Genomic DNA, 18789 nt, shown 5'->3' with positions numbered 1-18789 from the left:
AAGAAAGAATAATGATTTAACGTCAAATTTAAATTCATTTTTTTTTTTTTTAAAATTAAATTTTAATTTAAGCATGCGGTAAATTATTTATCCGTAAACGTGTTAATAATCATTTATTTAAAAATCGTTAAAAAAAACGTTCGTCAAAATTGATAACGTCAAATGTTGTTAAAAGAAAAAATCTACATATATATAGCAGTAAAAATTTTTTAAATATATGCGTACATATGTAAATATATATAACGAATAAATTCATCGATAATAATAGAGAGATTATCATAAACGTTGTCGATAAAAAAATATAATTTACTTCACTTCGTATTAAATACAAATTTAAAAAAAAAAAAAAAGAAAAGCACAAAAAAATTTGGGGAAATGATATCCTGAATCGCGTGGAAAAGTGAAAATAATTATGATGAACATAAAAATGGCTAAAAATTCAAAACGAACAATTTTAACTTGGAACTTTAGATAATTGTTAATAGTTTTCTTTTTTTATCAACGACGTTAAAAATAAATAAATAAATTGTTTTTAACAAAACAAATCCCAAGAGTTTCATCTCAAGTATATATATATACGTATATAATATAAAAGAATAACTTTAACTTGCAAAAAAAATTTTTAAAGAACATTTTAAATATACCATCCATTTATACTATTGGAAATTGGAACAAAAAATTAAAAATTAAACAGTTGTAAATTATGGCATTTTTAATTGATGCAACCTTGAATAAATTAGAAAAAAAATATTATATACGTTTGTTTGAGTAAATTTTTTTTTCTTTTTCTTTTTTTTTTTTTTTTAGGAACGATCGCGACAAAGTTTTATTTGAAATAAAATATCAAATTAACAGCGTTCAAAATTCTGTGATTAATTTAAACTTGTTAATAAGTCAAAAGATATGCCAATAATATCAATAGCTAAAAGAAAAATAAACAGAAAAAAAATGTCCACCATAGTTTTTTTTTTATATTTACTCGTGCACGCGTTAGAAAAAGAATAAAAAAAAAAAAAAAACATTGACATCATTCGTAAAAGGTCAACCTTTTATTGTTAGTGCTAATGTTCAAGTTATTACGAACCTGAAAAAATGGAAGTGAAATTTTTCTTTCGTTGATCAGGCATATTTACAATCAAAATCTGAAAAAAAAAATAATAATATTAGTAATAATAATGATAATATTTTTAAGAAAAAAAAAATATTTTTTTTTTTTTTTCAATGTCATGTAAGGTTGAGCAAATGAATTTTTATGAATTCCGAGATAGACAATAAAGACTTATTTTATATTATTACGATAAAAAAATATCATTCATTTCCCTTATTAATTTCTTATGTATATCTGTGCGCGCGTGTGTGTGAGTGGGTGTGTATTTAATATAAAAGTTTCTTTGTTTTTTTTTTGTGTTCGCCAATGAATCCAAAACAATTTATTAAAACATAAAAACTTTTTTGTTTACGAATAATAAAACAACCATTGCTGATATTTTTTTTTTTTGTCAAGAATTTAATTCGTAGGAAGGAGTTGATAGTTTAACCCAGAAATGACCGTTTATCAAAGAAACCAATTTATAAAAAGAAAAACAAAAAAACAGTTAAAACGTAATCTTTATAGTCACTTGACAGGGAAATAAATCAAATTGAACCTTTAAAAGAAAAAAAAAAAATTGTTTAAACTGAAACCTGGAAAATGATATTTGCCAATCAATAAATGTTTAACTCAATTTTATTACTACTATTATTATTTTTTTTTTTATTATGCAAATCAATAACGCACCTGAAGCGAAATTATTATTAAATAACCGCTCCGCCATTATTGTATTTTAAGGCACGTGTTTCAATAATAAAAGAAAATGAGAAAAAAAAGGTGATTATTTTGCAGACATCAAATTTGGCATTGAATACAAAATATGTTTAACATTTGTAGTTTCGTTTTCGTTAATTTAAAAAAAAAAAATTTTCATTAATATTTTTCAGCGCCGAATATAATGGATTTCCACACACTCTCACTCCCTCTTTCCCCTCCTCTTTGTCTTTATTGAATTAAATAATTATAGTTATAAATAGAACAAATAAATTTATTCAAAAAACTTACGCTTATGATATATCCGTATGACAACCAAAAAATAAAAAATAAAACTAGCAAAACAGGAAAGAAAAAAAAAAAATTAATTAAAAATTAAAAAAATTGAATGACGATAGAATGGAAAAAACACTAAACGATGACCTCACGCAACGACCTACGAACCAACACTGACTGACTGACTGACTGACTGACAGTAATGATGACTGAGACCGTTTTTCCCCGGCACTATTTGCAGTTGCAGGCCCTCCAACGTGGTTTCAGAAACGTTTTTTTTTTTTTTCAATATCAGGACCGTTTTAAACATTGAAGAAAAAAAAAATTACCCTTTCAAATAATATATGTATATTTAAAAAAAAAAAAAGTTTTTTCCTTATTATATGAATAATTTAAATTAATACTATTTATATATATTAAACAAGTGTTTATTTATTTCATCATCGACTCGAATATTATAATAATTTAATTTTAAAAACATTTAAAAATTTGGAAATTGAAACCGCGACTGATTTTAAATTATTATTCTTGTTGATAGGAATGAATGAGTAAGAGACAGGGTCACATAAGGGGCATGCGGCTACGCGCAACTATTTAAAAAAAAAAAAAAAAAAAAAAAAAAAAGGAAATTTGTTTATTTCACTGATGACGATTTTTAAAAAATTTGATGGATTCAAGCCAAAAATAAAAACAATTTTATTAACAAACTCCGAGCAATGGCAAATTTAAATGTTTTTTTTTTTTTTTTTTCAAGGCGATCATCCGCGCTCCAATTTTTCAAAACTAAATCCTTATTTAAAATCAAATATTTAATATGAAATTTAAAAAATTATTTATTACTCTTATATCCGACTAAAAACAATAAACAAAAATGATTTAAAGAAATAACTTGTACGACGACAAATTATTCGAGCTGAAAAAAAAAAAAGAAAAAAAGAAAAAGACCCAAATGTTATCAGTTGAACTGGTCTTTACTATAAAAACGCCGAAAAAATATAATTTTATTATACGGTCCAATTATGACAAAATTTAAAGTCTTTCGATGAATAAACGTTATATTGTTTTACGTATTAAATAACATATCAAACTTTTATTCAAATTACGACGCTCAATGTCTATTAAATAAATAAAATAAAAAAAAAACATTTATATATATATATAGTAAATTCAAGTAAAATTAATAAATAGTGTCAAAAACAGTTTTTTTTTCCCCCTTTCTTTCTCTCATTTTTTTTTATAAAAATAAAGATTAACAATACGCACTACTAAAATAAAAAAAACTTTGCGTATTTATAAAAGTTGAAAACATTAGTTAAAATTTTAACATTGTTATAATTTTATATCCATATATATATATATATAATAAAGTTTATATATTGATATATTATAAGAGGTAAATAATAAAAAAAAAAAAAAAAAAAACCTACAAACTGAATCAAAATATATTAATCGGTCAAGGTTTGGCTGCAGTTGACTTAACGAATCGTAATGGCATCGAGGTTGAGGTAAACAACACCTTGTTAAATATTTTAGCTACTTTCGGCTTTTTATTTCATTCTATCTAACAATAAATTTCCTTTATTCAATTATTCAAAGTATATAATTTATCCTTATTTAATACTAAAATCATTATTATTATTACTAATGTAAATCAAATTTAATTGGTATCGATTTTATATATATATATATATATATATATATATATATATATATATATATATATATATATATATATATATATATATATATATATATATATATATAAAATAATTAAAATTTACACACGTGACACAACAACACGGACATGCATGAAAAATATTAAATGAATTAATTAAAATGAGTCATTAAGAATGGAGGACTCGGATTATTAAAAAACTTCGCACTAGGCAAAAAAATATGAACTCTTGAAACCATGAGAAAATGTTTGCCATAGTTTTTATTTTCATTCAAATTTGACCCGATTGTAATCTAGTAAAATTATAAACAAAAATTAATTTTTTACTACGCCATTTATTCCGATTGTTATTCATCAAAATAATACCATTTTAATATATATATAAAACCCGCGATAAAGGGTTTCATATCAATTAAAATAACCCAAATAAAAATGATTTTAACACATAAACAAATCTCATCCAGTGTACTAAACATTTATTCAAAAAAAAGAAAAGAAACGTTCGCAATGATTGCATAAAAAATTTTACCATAAAAATGTTTACCTTTGCCGAAAACGCATAATAATTAATAATTTAAATTATTCATGAAATTGAATCTTAATTCAGATTTACCAAATACTAGTATAAAAAGAAAAAATTTACTTACAAAAATATCCCATTTTCTCCATCTTTGAAAACGTAGCCTGACCCGAGAAGAGTAGATGTCGACATTTTTCTGGAGCTGAATAAGATGGTCCAAATTTCTATATGAATGACGATTCCTGTCATTTTCAATTGATGATAATTTGAGTTTACCGGGAATTATAAAAAATTTATTCATCACTTGGAATAGTTTTTTATTCTTCACTTTTTTTAAATTCTGACGATTTCGATTCCGAAATTTTTACATTTAATAATAATTATCACGGTTTTTTGTTTACCCGAGATACGCACCACATCATCATCATCATCATCAATTTTTTCCATTGTATCTTTTAATTCACACAATTACAGATAGCATCACGTTGGTTTCACTAAAACGTAATTGATTTTTTCCTTTTTTTTTTTTTTGAATTTTAAAAGTGAAATTAATTTTTTAATTTCAGTTTTTAAAAAAGAGCAAACACTTTGGCAATAGTATTTCAAATTTAACAAGAAAGAAACACGAAGAAATATTTCGAAACTGAACGTAAACACAATAAATAAAGTTTTTTAAATGATCGATAAAAAAAAAAAATTTGAAAAACTGTTCATTTTGTGTGTACTGTATTCAAAAGATTTTCTTGTTTGAATTATTTTGAACTCGCTAACAAAAAAAAAAACTTTGAATATTTAAAGATTTCATTTTCCGTACTAATTCAAAGAATCTGATGACTGATTGTCTAAATTTTATGGATTTTCTTTAAACATTGCAACGCATTTCTCGTTCTATAAAACTCTTTAAAAAAAAACCATCTAAACGATTTTTCACTTTCTCTCATAGTTTTTTTCTTTTTTTTATTTGAATTTATTTATACGACATTATTTTCTCAGCTGCAATATTGTAATTGTAAAATTATTGTTAAATCAAAGAGAATTAATTACAACACTTTTTTTCCTTTTTATTAAAAAGAATTTATGTTAAGAAAATAAAAAAATGTCACTCACGTAAACTTTAAAATTTTTCCAAGGTATAAATTAATACCGAGGAATTTTAAATTCTGAAACTTCATCTTTGTTAGCCGGAACTTTTCGTTTTTGAATTATGTTTTGAATCTTATTCCATTCTCGATCTAATTGCTGCTTTTCATTTTTTTCTTTAGTTTTAGTTCTTGTTCTTCTTCCGTCTGCCATTTTAACACCATATTGAAAAGCAGCTTTGGGCAATGCTTCTTTATTATTCATATATTGGCTATATTCTTCCTGGGTATCGAAATCCCATCTACCGATGGGACCCTTTTTTTTTCCCAAGTCCATTTTTGTGTAATCAACCTGAAAAAATTTAAAATGTATAAATTTACTACAAACTTGATATTAATAAAATTAAATTAAAAAAAAAAATCGCTCAAAAATGTAACACATTTTTTTTTTTTTTTTTTTTTCATTTATATCCCAACGCACAGATTCATTAATTAAATAATAATAAAAAAATTTTTTGTGTAGTTTTAAAAAAGATATCAAATAAAATAAAATAAATAAATATAAATTATTATTAAATAAGACCTGGATTAAATGAATAAAAAAAAAAAAAAAAGTTACTTCGTCGTCGGAATCTTCAATGGCATCTTGCATTTCATCTAATCCGGGATAACATTCAGCATAGCCTTCAGGTTCTGCAGCTAATTTTGTTAATAATTGAGCGGCCGTTTTATGTATACCTTCTGATCCTCCATCCCGCGATTTTTCCTTCTTGTTCGAAACGGAATTCTGAAAAATTATAATTCAATGTCATTTACCGTTTTTTCATTTATGAACTTTATAATCTTTTATCTGTCAATGATTGATTTGCATTGACCAGTTATTAAAAAAAAGAAAAAAAATTTCTTAATTTTTAAATTGTTTAAATAAAAAACAAATAAAAATATGTTCAATAATTTATGTTTCAAAACATGATTACAAATTTTTCATATTTCATTCAATAAAAAAACAATTTGAAGACTTTTACTCCAAAACCGTGAAAAATTTTTTTAAATGACTAAAATGTATAATCGCAATACAAATCACGACTTTATATTGAATTTTAAATGAAATTTTTATTAATTACGAGTGAAAATAGTAAATGATTAATATTATTATTATTATTTAATTAAAACTAAAAAATACTTACATCCGATTTTGGACGAACATAATCCCAAGCTTTTTTATTATCATCTTCCGGCTTTTCAAAATAATTTCCTCTTTTTTTCTCTAAAGATTTTGTCTTGTCTTTAACCATGCTGGGAACATAATCACCGATGTCACCGTAAATACTTTCATCAGTAACTTTTCCTCTTTCTTTCCCTTTATCCTAAAGAAAAAAAAAAATTATCAATTTTTTTAAACTTAAAAAATCCATTTTCACGCTTCTTCAAAATACTTTTTTTTTTTAAAGACCAAAAAAATAAATAATAAGATATATACATATAAAAACGATCGTCCCATCATTTCAAATATTCGTTTTGCTTAATAACAAGCTTCGCAGTTAAATAGAAAATTGAAATATATATATTAATATATTATAAAAAACTAAAAAATATAAAAATAATAAACGTACCTTTCTTTTTCCTTTCTTTCCATGTCTGGATCCTTGTCTCAAATAAGATAAAATTTGAGCTAACTTATTTATAACGATATCATTCGTGGTGAGTATGGCTGATTGTTCCAGTTGTGGAACATCCGCTTTACTTCGAATTAAAGTTGTTGGAATATCACTATCGGCCAATTCATCTTCAAGATCGATGCAATATGCCATTCTGCCAGGCGCGAACAATTCATTTTTCTCGATTGTTTTAGATCTGTAAATAATTAAACAATTTTAGGTTGAAAATTTTCAAACGTGACACAATTAAAATAATTTTTTTTTTTTTTAAATCATTAATACCTAATCGCAAATCTGTGTACGTTTTTTGCTAAAACGGTTTTAAATTGCAAATCTTCAGTATCATCTTTGGTTTTCTTTTTTTCTTTTTTTAAGGCCGCATTGTTTATCATTTTTTCTGCTTCTTCTTCTCCTTCGGTTTCACGTAGTTGAATTTCGCTACGTACCTAAATTTAAAAGAAAATTTTATTTTAATTAAAAGAAATTTTTTTTATTGTGATATTCAATGATTCACAAATATCAAATAGGTATTAAAGGTGCCCTCTTGAACATATTGACTTTTTATTTGTAAATCACAGCAAATATAGAACTATAGTTTAAGGGTGTTTCATGATAAAATAAAAATTAAAAAAAAAAAAATAAAAAAAAAAAAAAAACATGCAACATGGGAAACGAAAAAAATAAGAAAAAATTTAAATGAATGTGAACAGTGAGGATTTTCAATAATAAAAGATACTAATACTAATAAACTAATAATAAGTTTTGATTAATCACATGAAAAATTCATTTGACCTTTTGAAGCAACGCATAATCCAATCCTTTTACTAAATGAGTGTGTTCCATGTCTCCTCCCAAAAATTTTGACTCTTGAATCATTTGTCTTCTCCTTTCAGCAGCATCTAAACCTGTTAAAAACAAACAAGAGATAATTTAAACCTTGATGAAATTAAAAAAAATTAAAGGTCTAAACAATAATCTTTAAAATACTCAAAGTAAGTTCAAAATCCTGCAAATAAACCCTTTCTCAGAACTATAATTTTTTAGTAAAACGTAATATTACATAAACATATATATATATATCTAAATTAGGAATACATATTTAAATCCACATAATTAATTTTATAGTTTATATTATATTATATTAATATAATATAATATATTTATAATATACTATATATTATATTAATATGATATAATATATTTATAATATACTATATATTATTATAATATATTATAATTATATATAATATTTTATATTAATATATTACTTACATATTATTATATATTTTATATATAATAAAAATTGAAATATTTTCAAATAACTAAAAAACAAATTAAGAACCTTTTAAAAGACAAAAGTTATAAATTATCACTATAATAAAGAAAACGAATTTACAATGTTCAATAATTTTAATTCATACACTCATTTCTAATTACGAGTGGAAGCATTAGAAGAATAGCACAAAAGCAAGTAATGCTGTTACCCAAATTAAAAAAAAAAAAAAAAAATTTATTTTACCTGATTTGATATCAGGAGCCACAGCTCGGTATCCACTGGCTCCAGTGAGAGGGTCTTCAACTTGATAATCAGGGTTAGCTCCTTCACGTCTTTCCTTCGCCCTATCTCTGTATTTTTCAGCAAGTTCAGCCATTTTATCTTCTTCTTGCTTTTTCAACTTTGCATAAAAGCTTTTCTTCTTCCTTCTTCTTTCAGCCTTATCTTCAGATTCCGATGTAGAAGAGGCCATGTTAATTGTGTTTTTAGGTCCATCTCTATCTCTGCTCGAATTCGCAGACTAAAAATAGTACATAGTTATAAAAACAGTTAATATAAGATATAAATAATAATATAAAATAATATATAATATAATATAATTATTACTTAATATATTATAACTATAATAAATAAAAAAAAAACTTTTCAATTTCTTACAATATTTAAAGGAGTTGAAGCGGGAACACTAGATCTCGGAGTCATTAAAAGACGTCTGAAGTCATCATTTGTTAATCTGGATGAGCGATCATTATGATCATCTTCAAAATTTTCAAACTCCGGCATTTTTACAGAGTGATAAATGACAAAAAAAAAAAAAAATTAATTAAACGATAAATTGAAAAGACTTTTGAAGTACAGTTTACTTATAACTCACACACTGCAATGTACTTACTGAATTTGCAGTGCAGCCAACAAAAATTTCCCTTCGCATGCATGCAAAGGGAAATTTTTGTTTCTTACAAGAAGTTTTGAATCACAATTGTTTTGTTTTCAAACACAATTGTTTTGATTAAAACATCATATCGATAGTAATGTGAAATTCGAAAAGTAATTTGTGATTTATTCAATAATTAATAAAAATTAAACATAAATAAATATTTCGTTTTTCACGTTTTATTTTAAATATTGAAAAATACCTTTGGTAATTATTATTGATTAATCCAATTCGAGTAACAAGTAATTTTTCCAAATCGTAATAAAAATTGTTAATTGAAAATTATTTTTTCGAGAAAGCCCCCGTACGTTAGAATAATTGTGAAACAAAAAACTTTCAAAGCATTTTATTTTTAAAAAGTCTTTAAAGAGATTCATAAAAGGATTGTGTAAGTTTTATATTTTGTAAAATTTTAATTAAATTAAAATATGAATAAATTAAATGAAAGCATTAAATAATTTTTTTTGTTAATTTTATCAAGTAGCAAATTAGTTGTTGTTATTCGTTTAAATAATAATGCACTACTCACATTTTATTAAATAATTTAAATGTAAAATATATCGAATATACATGACGATAAATTAATTAAAATATTTTAAGGCCTACAGGATAAATAAAAAATTTATTTTAATAAGAAAAAAAAAACTGTAATATTCAAATCTTTGGTATTAAAATATTTCTATACAGTTTTGAAGACAACATTAACAAATAATACAGGTACTTGTGAATTCTTGCTAGGCAACTTAATATTTTCTTTGCATTGTTTTCAAATCTAATTTTAATCTTTTGCCAGAATCATATTTATCTTTTTTTTTTTTTTTTTTAATAGAAACATCTTACATTAAAAACACATGTGATACTTTTTTAAAACCTTTTTCTGTTTTTCAATTACTAGTAATCAATTCATGATAAAGCAAGTAATTTAATCATCGGAATGTGTTTTTTTTTCTCTCTCTCCATTTTGTAACATCAAACTGATCAGAATAAAATTTTTTAATTTAATTTATGAGTATATAGTCATAAGGATCATTTCTTCTAAAGTAATAGGATTACTTTTCATTTTTGTATCTAAACTGTGATATCTTTCGTGTGCCAGGTAAAGCCTAACCATGGCCATTACAAAGCATTCAGATGTTAAAACCATATTTTTTGAAAATCTTAGTACCAAGCATTCTAAAACTTTATTGGAAACAGTTGTTCCTGCTTCCCATAGCAATGTTCTTAAATTGTAACTGCTTGTTTTATTCCCATGAGATTTGTCTAATTTTTGAAATGCCATTCTCCAAAATTGAAGTATGTGTATTAAAATTGGAATATCGGAAACATTGATTTTTCCACTTATATTGTAATCTCTTAACATTATCAGACTTTTGCATAGCTCTAGACTAGGTTTCTCTGTGAGATAAGCTGAAAAAAAAAACAAATAAAATATTTAAGGATTTGTAAAAGATTTTAATGTACACAAGCATATGTATATCAATGTGTGGTTGAAATTAAATAATACGCGTGATAGAAAACTAAAAAATAAATTATTGTAGCTCTGCGTTATATATAGTAAATTACTAATTTACCTTTCCAATGAGACTTGAGTATTTTTTGAAGTTGAACAGCGTCCACTTCCACAGGATATTTGAGCAATAATTTAGAAATAAGGGGTTTCCCATCAGGCAGTATCACAGCTTCTTCAAAGTATTCGGTTGATATATTACGAAAAACCATATTGTCTTCATTCACTTCCCTATAACAAAAAAAAAAAAAAGAAAGTTTTTTGAAATAAATTATTGAGGCATTTTTTGGTTTTTTCCTTTTTTTTTTTTTTTTTTTTGTTTTTAATAAGTTTGAACAAATCATTTAATGAGGAAAAAAGAAATATCTTTACATGTTTCTAAGCGTAAAAAAGAAAATAACAATAATAATAGTAATTTATTTATAATCAATATAAAGAACGGCGACATTTCCCCCTCCCCTCCCCTCATTCATCCTCACGCAAAAATCGATTTACTTTCAAAGAGGAACCTTTAGAGTACGTTGCTCTCGTAAACGTGTTGTACCTGCAACAGTATGCCTTCAAAATATACGACCTTTTTAAATCTTTGATACGAGGTCGCAAAAAGGGGAAATATTTTCAATTTAAGATTAAATAACCTTACCAAATATTACTTTGTTCGTCGGTAAATATTCGCAGTAAAAATTTGCTGTCGCAATTTGGAACATTTGTTTGCGGCACCACAATGTAATCTCCAGGAGGCAATGTAAAAAAAGTCACAACTTCTCTCGCGATCGAATGATTAGTGACATCAAGAGGTTTCTGTAATAAAAAAAATCAATTGATGATTGTTCATTGTAATTTAAAAAAAAAAAAAAAAAAAAAAAAAAAGCCGAATGATGAAACCCACGTGTTCCGTCACGAAATTTTGAGTCAATCTGACTGTAGTCGGTGGAACTTCGTAAACTGCGAAACCAATAGCAAAAGGAGGCTTTCTTTTTTTATTATCTATCGAATAGGTCTCGTAGTGCTGAGTTACAGAAACGACAACGTGACATTTATTACCCGAGCTTCGAGGAATTTGAATTCGAAATTGCGGATTCACGGCTGTTGTTTCTGGTAATCACAACGGAAAAAAAAAAAAAAAAAAGAAAACTTTATGAACGAAGAAGCAACATCAATCATAATGAAAACTTATAAATCGTAGAGTGTATATATATATATATATATATATATATATATATATATATATATATATATATATATACATATATATGATGATGATTTACACGCATTTAATTCACAAATATTTTTACGTGTAAAATTTTTTTGTCTCTCAATTATTTTCACTCTTTCTTTAAGTCACATGCATGTTATCAGTAAAAATTTTATTTCCGGCTTCGAATACACCATAGAAAATAAACTAAAACTAGAATTTTAAATCGATCAATTTTAATTGTAATTATAATATTGACTAATGGGAAAAATAAAAAATTCAATCAACGGCACACTCCATTTTAACCCAAACAGTGAAGATAGAAGAAGAATCTGTAAAAGAGCAAAGCAAATCGTTTGTTGAAAGACAAAGAAAATGGAATTGATAAATGCCCAATTCAAAATGACAATAATGTGTAAATTAATAAAAGTACCGGGCGGAAAAAGACACCACAGTCGAAAAAGAGCGAAATTTAATCCAATTGCCAGGATGTGGAAAAAAGAAAAAAACGGAAACGATTTACGACGCTAAGAGCCAATGCCTCAATAGAGAATTTTCAAGGATTTAAAAAAAAAAAAAAAATCGTACAACAAATTGCGCTATGTGAGAAAACTTTTTTTTTTTTTTTCTATGATAAAAACCTAAATTTTTTTGCGACCGACGGAAAAAAAAAAAAAAACAAAAGAACAAAATCCCGTAAAAAAAAAAGATTAAGAAATTATATGAATGTGCAGCAATTTTGATCTGAAAAAAAATTTAAAGAAAAGCTCGCATGTACCGCTCACTCAAAGACTACACTGGAGTTTTCAAAAATGAATGAATACGCGAATCCCGACACCAAGCGTTGTTGGACGTAAGAGAGAATAATAATAATAATAATAATAATAATTTAAATAGCTCAAACGTAAGGCACGAAATGTATAAAAAAATGTAGTCACCAATGTAAATAGGTGATCCTCCGGCATTATAACCACTTCTCCACCTTCTTCTGGCCAGGACAGCCCTCCAAGGTTGTTTTGCTTGTAAGGCTGGTTCGTTCATCCAGTCATCTGGACTCACGTGAACCAAATCCAAGTGAGTGAAATTTTTAACAAAGTCTTCAAAAGACATCCAAAATTCTCCTTCATTTTGAGCTCTTGTGCTCAGGATTTCTTTATCTCGATCGTTAAGACCTTCCCATTCCCAGCTTCTTTCACTCCACGGACCCGTCCAATCACCTTTGCCCCACGGATTTCTCAGTCTCACTAATGGAATTTCTCCCAAATGATTTCGAACGCGGGCTAATCCGGTTACGCTGTAAGCACTTTGAGTTAGTAACCCATTTCGAAGCCTCAATTGCCTTTTTGTTTCTTTTTCCTGTAAACAAACATTCAACCATAGATTTATTTACTTTTTAAAAAAAAAAAATCGAAAGGGTATGTTTAGTTCTACCGAGTCAAAATGACATTTTCGACGATTTAATTGCACTAATAAAAAAAATGAACGTCAAAAAAAAAAATTTTTTTTAAAAATCTAATTCATTAAGTTTAAGTAAATTGATTTAATTAACACCTAACTCAAATGTATTTTAATCGAAATAATTAATTTTTACTTTTTTTTTTACGATCAAATAATTTTATCCTAAATTTTAAATAAATACTTGAAATTGTAAATTGTTTATTTAAAAAATGACAGTTTTTTTTTTTTTTTCTACGTTTTACAAGTGTATGTTTTTAATTATTATTTTTAAAAACCATACATACGACCTTGTTTTGAATCTAAAAACATTATATTGTTTTTTATTAACCGGCATTGAAGTCATTTAAATGACATTAATTTTTTATGTAATTTATATTTTACATGGAAGAACACAGAAAATGCAACTTTTTTTTTTTTTTTGTAAGAGTATGCATGATGCATGAACTATTTTTTTTTTATTATTTAAACTAAAAAAATGATGTTAAATTTAGAATTGAGCGACGTTTTTTTTTTTTTTTTTTTCTAATTAAATTTTCTTATTTCGTATTATACTAAAAATAAATTAAAATGTACACGTATTAAATATATTTTTATTAGACACGAATTTTTGTTTTTTTGTTTTTTTTTTTTTTTCTCATTACTTACTGGATTTATACTGGCAATTATTAAAGTCGACCTAGGAACGGCGCTATTGAGTACTTGAAACGTCAAATATTTTTCTTGATTATTCAATCCGAAGCTTTGAACGATTCCTCCTGTTAAATCTTGAAAAGCTCGAGTCGTGAAACCCAAATGTAAATTTTCGTAGCATCCGTATAATTTTGCATATGCTTTCTCTAAGAGTGCAGCCCAAAAAACGGTGGGATTCGAAGAATGTATATAAATTAGCCTGCCTCTAAAAGTCGGTAAACGATCATCTATGAGCACGTCTTTCCATTCTCCGAAATGCCAAAATCTAAACCTAATTTAAAAACATAGTAAATAGATAATCATCATCAATTTAAATTGATTTATCAGTTTTTATTTTTTTTCCTTTCAAAATAAAAAATAAAAAATGGCGACGTTAAATGATTACTAAAATAAATGAATGAATTCGATGTAATTTCCAATGTTTAGCCATCTGGAAAATTAATAAAAATTCTCATTTGAACCAACCTATATTAGCAATAACGTGTTAAACAAATTTAAATTAGTTTTTTTTTTTTTTTTTTTTTTTTTTTTATCAACAACCAGCACTATTGAAAAAAAAAAAAAAAAAAAAATTGTTTATAATTAATGTAACCCACCGAAAAACTCCGCAATAATTATTTGAATCGAATGATTGATCCGGGGGCACCACTCTTTCAAGAAATCTAGGGGTAAGCGTAAGAGAAGAGATGGCAGCTAATAACCAAACATCTCCTAATTCTCCAACCTCTATGTCAAACCTTGAATTTTCTAAATTATCGGAACAATTTTCGACCGTGAATTTCGGTCTCTGGCACAATTCCTAAAATATTATAAATTTTTCATATATCCAGGGGTGTTTTTTTTTTTTTTTAAAAGTTTTTATATACATATATATAAAGTGAAAGTATCGTGAATGTGATTTTATTTGAAAATGAACAAAAATGAAAGGAACTCACGTGAGGTCTCGCCCAAATTATTGGTTGTAAGGGTAATTTTTTATGGAGACTTAAAGACCTGTTATTGGGGGGAAACGAGGCATCTTCAAAAAGAATACCTCTTTCCCTGCAACTTCTTTTCACGGCATGATAACTATTGATTTTTCCATTTCTTGGCCTCTCAACAGTCCAATACCTGGGCAAAAAAAAAAAAACCCCCGAAATGATATTTTTTTATTTTAAAAGATTCAAAACCGGTGAAATTTTTTAATTTATTTAAATTATTGTAAATTAAAAATTAATATTTACTCATTTACTTTAAAAATAATTACTTATAGTTTTAAACAAAAAATAAAATAAATAAGTACCGAGGAATTACTATATTGCTCAATTTAAAATTCGATGTAATGATCGTGATTGATTTATTATATAAGTTGGATTACGTAAATTTTACGACAGGGAACTTAAAAAGAAAGACAAACACACAAATATTGTGCGATGATAATAATAATAATAAAAAAGAAAAATGTTTTACCTGGAAAGCGTTGATTGTTTATCATCTGCTCTAGGCAGTATACCATTTGACCAAGGTCTCGACGTTAATCCATCTGAAATAAAAAAAATAAATAAATAAATAAATTTTCAAATACGTTAGTTTTAAGTAAGCGTAAAAAAAAATTTAAACATGAAAACCCTTTAGAATCACATTATTTTTATAATAAACAAAAAAATAAACATTTTACCGGGTTTAGATAAATATATATATATAAATGAGTAAATAATAAAAATAATAAAAATAATGGGTGGCGCAAACACATTATAAGTTTTACTACAGAAAACTTGAGAATTTTTAATTTATTGAGTGCCTGAAAATTAATTTAATACATATTTCATTTTATTTTTATTTTTCTTATTCATAAGTACCTGAACAAGTATATACTCGATATTATTATTTTGGGTTAATATTTTAAAATCAAAAACAATCTGTATCCGATGGTTTTCAACAACAACAACAACAAATATTTTAATAATAATTTAAATCCCTCGACTCGAATTATCTCGGATTTAAATAAAACCTCTATTTTATTTTATTGTCTTATTTTTTAATAATTTATTAATAATCAATTTTATGTAATTAAACATAACAACGTAAAAAAATTTTTTTTTTTTTTTTTTCAAACTAGATGGTTTTAGATCTTGAAACGTTTTTAATCATTATTAATGAGTAAGAAAATAATATTTAACAAAAAAAAAAAAACAACAATAATAATAATAATAAATTTTTTAAAAGAAGGAAAAATCATAAACGAGTCAAAAAAAAAAAAAAGGATGTCAATTCATGTTTAAATTATATCCAACCAATAGGAAATAATTTATCCTATATAACATTGCCTGACATTTTTTTTTTTTTTTTTTTTACCCATTGCTTGTAAAATATATATATATATATATATATATATATATATATATGTTTATATTTATAAATGTTTGTAAATATTTATTCTTTTTCGAATAAATTTTTAGAACAATGATTGTATTATGTTTTGTAAAAAATTTAAAAATAAATAACATGCCTAAAAATATTTAAAATGAAAAAAGTTTTTTATAAAACCCGTTGTTTTTTTTTTTTTCCAAGTTGACAAAAAATAATCAATTTTTTAATTCAAAGCAGCCATTTTTTAATTAAAAAAAAAAAAAAATTTTTTTTTAAACACGCATCGATAAATTAAAATAAGGTATAGAAGCAGATGATTATTAATAATATAAAATGAATACGTATCGATGAATTATAACAAACCAATCAATTTCACGATTAATTTAAAAAAAAATATAACATGTAAAAAATTGAACGTGATTTTTTTCTTTATCCAAGAGCCCTTTTGTTTCCGTTAAGGTAATTTGATAACGGTAAACCGTTGCGGGTTTTTGCCATCATCACCGATTTCTCATTTACAACAAAAAAATTTTTTTTTTTTTTTTTTTTCATTCAAAACAAAAAAATAATCAATGAAATAAATAAGAATGCGTGAGAATTTTCTACGCCCTCAATGAATAATTAGTTTTATATAACACGTTAAAACTTTGTAAATTTTATTTTTATTTAAATTTTTTAATAGAAAATATTTTGTGCGACATCTGATTTAATATTTCAATTAAAATTGAATTGAAATTTATTTTTTTTAAAGAATTATTCAGGATTCAAATGGAAATTTTTATTTTTTTTCACGATACTTAACGATTTTAACGTATTCATTTTAAGTATGTTACCGCATTTCTTGTATTTCTACTTTTTTTTTTTTTTTTAGTAACGGATTTGCTCCGGTTTTAAATCTATAAAAAGTTTTTTTTTTTTTTTTTACCTCCTTACATATAAATAAATAACTTTGAAACATTTGAATATTTTTAATAAATTAAATTCGAAATTTTGAAAATCTATAAAATTAATTAATTAATTATTAATAATAATAATATATATGTAATCATTTTATTAATGACTATTTATATATATATATATTATTATTAAACTATGACTACATGCGGTTAAATATTGATTAACGTTCATAATATTATAAAATTAATTAAAATTTTTTGTTTTTTTTTTTTTTTCTTGACAACCGAAAAAAACCCCCTTTTCGAAAACAAATATATTTTATTTCCTTATTTTTTTTAAAATTCTACTTTTTACGGGAAAAAAAAAAAAAAAAGTACAAGTAATATGTTGTAAGCCGATGGAAGCGCTTTATTAATCCGGTGTCGAGAAATAAAACTAAAATAAATTTTCAACCATGTGTTTCGAACCGGTTTTTAAACCTGGCGTGTTGTTTTACAATGTTGTTGTGACCCCGGTGAAGTTGCTGAGGTCAATTTTTGTACTTACTTTGAAAATGACCGTTAGGCTTCCCCCCAAGTTGATTGATGTTTCCGTTCACATTGTTCCATCCAATTGAAGGTTGGTGCATCGTACGACAAGAACTCAAATCCAGTTCACTTTTGCAGCATTTCATTTCTCATATCACATTTTTAGTATATTTTAACGTTTTTTTATTTTTTCCTCTCTTTCTCTCTCTCTCTCTCTCTCTAAATCTCTCTTTATACGGAAAAATAAAACACACACACACACAAAAAAAAAAAAAATTTCCTAAAAAAAAACAATTTTTTTTACACACGCGTACCCGTACAAAATAAATAAATATTTTCCGGTTACAAATATATATATATATATTTAATTGTAAACACGTATATATTGAAATATTTCTTTTTCCTTATAAATAACGGAACAATTTTAGATTTTAAAAATCAATAAAAAAAAAACTCAAGACAAACGTTAAAAAAGAAGTCAAATTTATTTCATTTTTCACTTGTCATCATGTTTGTTTAGTCGTGCATGTTTACTTTTGTTTTTTTTTTTTTTTTTCTTTATGTACTTCAACCTATAAAAATCCGATGGAATATTAAATAACAGTAAAAAAAGTTGTGATGAACTTAAAATAATTTAAAAACTTGATTTTTTTTTTTTTTTGTAATATACCATTCATGACATTAAAAAAAATTTTCATGGTTACATATTATAGTGAATTAATTAATGATAATTAAAATTTAAATGAAACTAATTGAGTTTTTTAAATTATTTAAAACGTTTATTATTACTTTAGTTTTATTAATTATACGCTTTGCGACCCGTACAAAAACCTAACAAAGTAATACGTTAACAAAAAAAAAAAAAAAAGGAGTACGCGAGTGTGTGTATGTTTTTGTTTTTCCTTTCCTTTAATAAAAATATTTTAAGCATAAATGGAAAAAAA

At 24.8% G+C, this 18789-nt stretch overlaps 2 protein-coding genes across 2 annotated transcripts; both read right to left on the bottom strand.

The window, feature by feature from the left end:
• Positions 1-5412: 5412 nt before the first annotated feature.
• Positions 5413-9071, bottom strand: Phum_PHUM269260 (axoneme-associated protein mst101, putative; the record flags this gene model as incomplete). Its single annotated transcript, XM_002426695.1, has 8 exons — positions 5413-5706; positions 5974-6141; positions 6542-6721; positions 6968-7208; positions 7295-7458; positions 7805-7917; positions 8532-8808; positions 8946-9071. The coding sequence occupies 8 exons, from the start codon at positions 9069-9071 to the stop codon at positions 5413-5415; spliced, it is 1563 nt and encodes a 520-aa protein (XP_002426740.1).
• Positions 9072-10058: 987 nt separating this feature from the next.
• Positions 10059-17991, bottom strand: Phum_PHUM269250 (Calpain A, putative; the record flags this gene model as incomplete). The annotated part of the gene is made up of 11 exons (XM_002426694.1): positions 10059-10099; positions 10276-10629; positions 10794-10960; positions 11373-11530; positions 11619-11824; positions 12863-13280; positions 14028-14343; positions 14669-14871; positions 15008-15182; positions 15522-15594; positions 17865-17991. The coding sequence occupies 11 exons, from the start codon at positions 17989-17991 to the stop codon at positions 10059-10061; spliced, it is 2238 nt and encodes a 745-aa protein (XP_002426739.1).
• Positions 17992-18789: the final 798 nt, after the last annotated feature.

Source organism: Pediculus humanus, genomic scaffold (assembly GCF_000006295.1).
Source record: "Pediculus humanus corporis 1103172107644 genomic scaffold, whole genome shotgun sequence".
NCBI classification, from domain to species: Eukaryota; Metazoa; Arthropoda; class Insecta; order Psocodea; family Pediculidae; genus Pediculus; species Pediculus humanus.
This window is presented reverse-complemented; position numbering and strand designations above follow the sequence as displayed.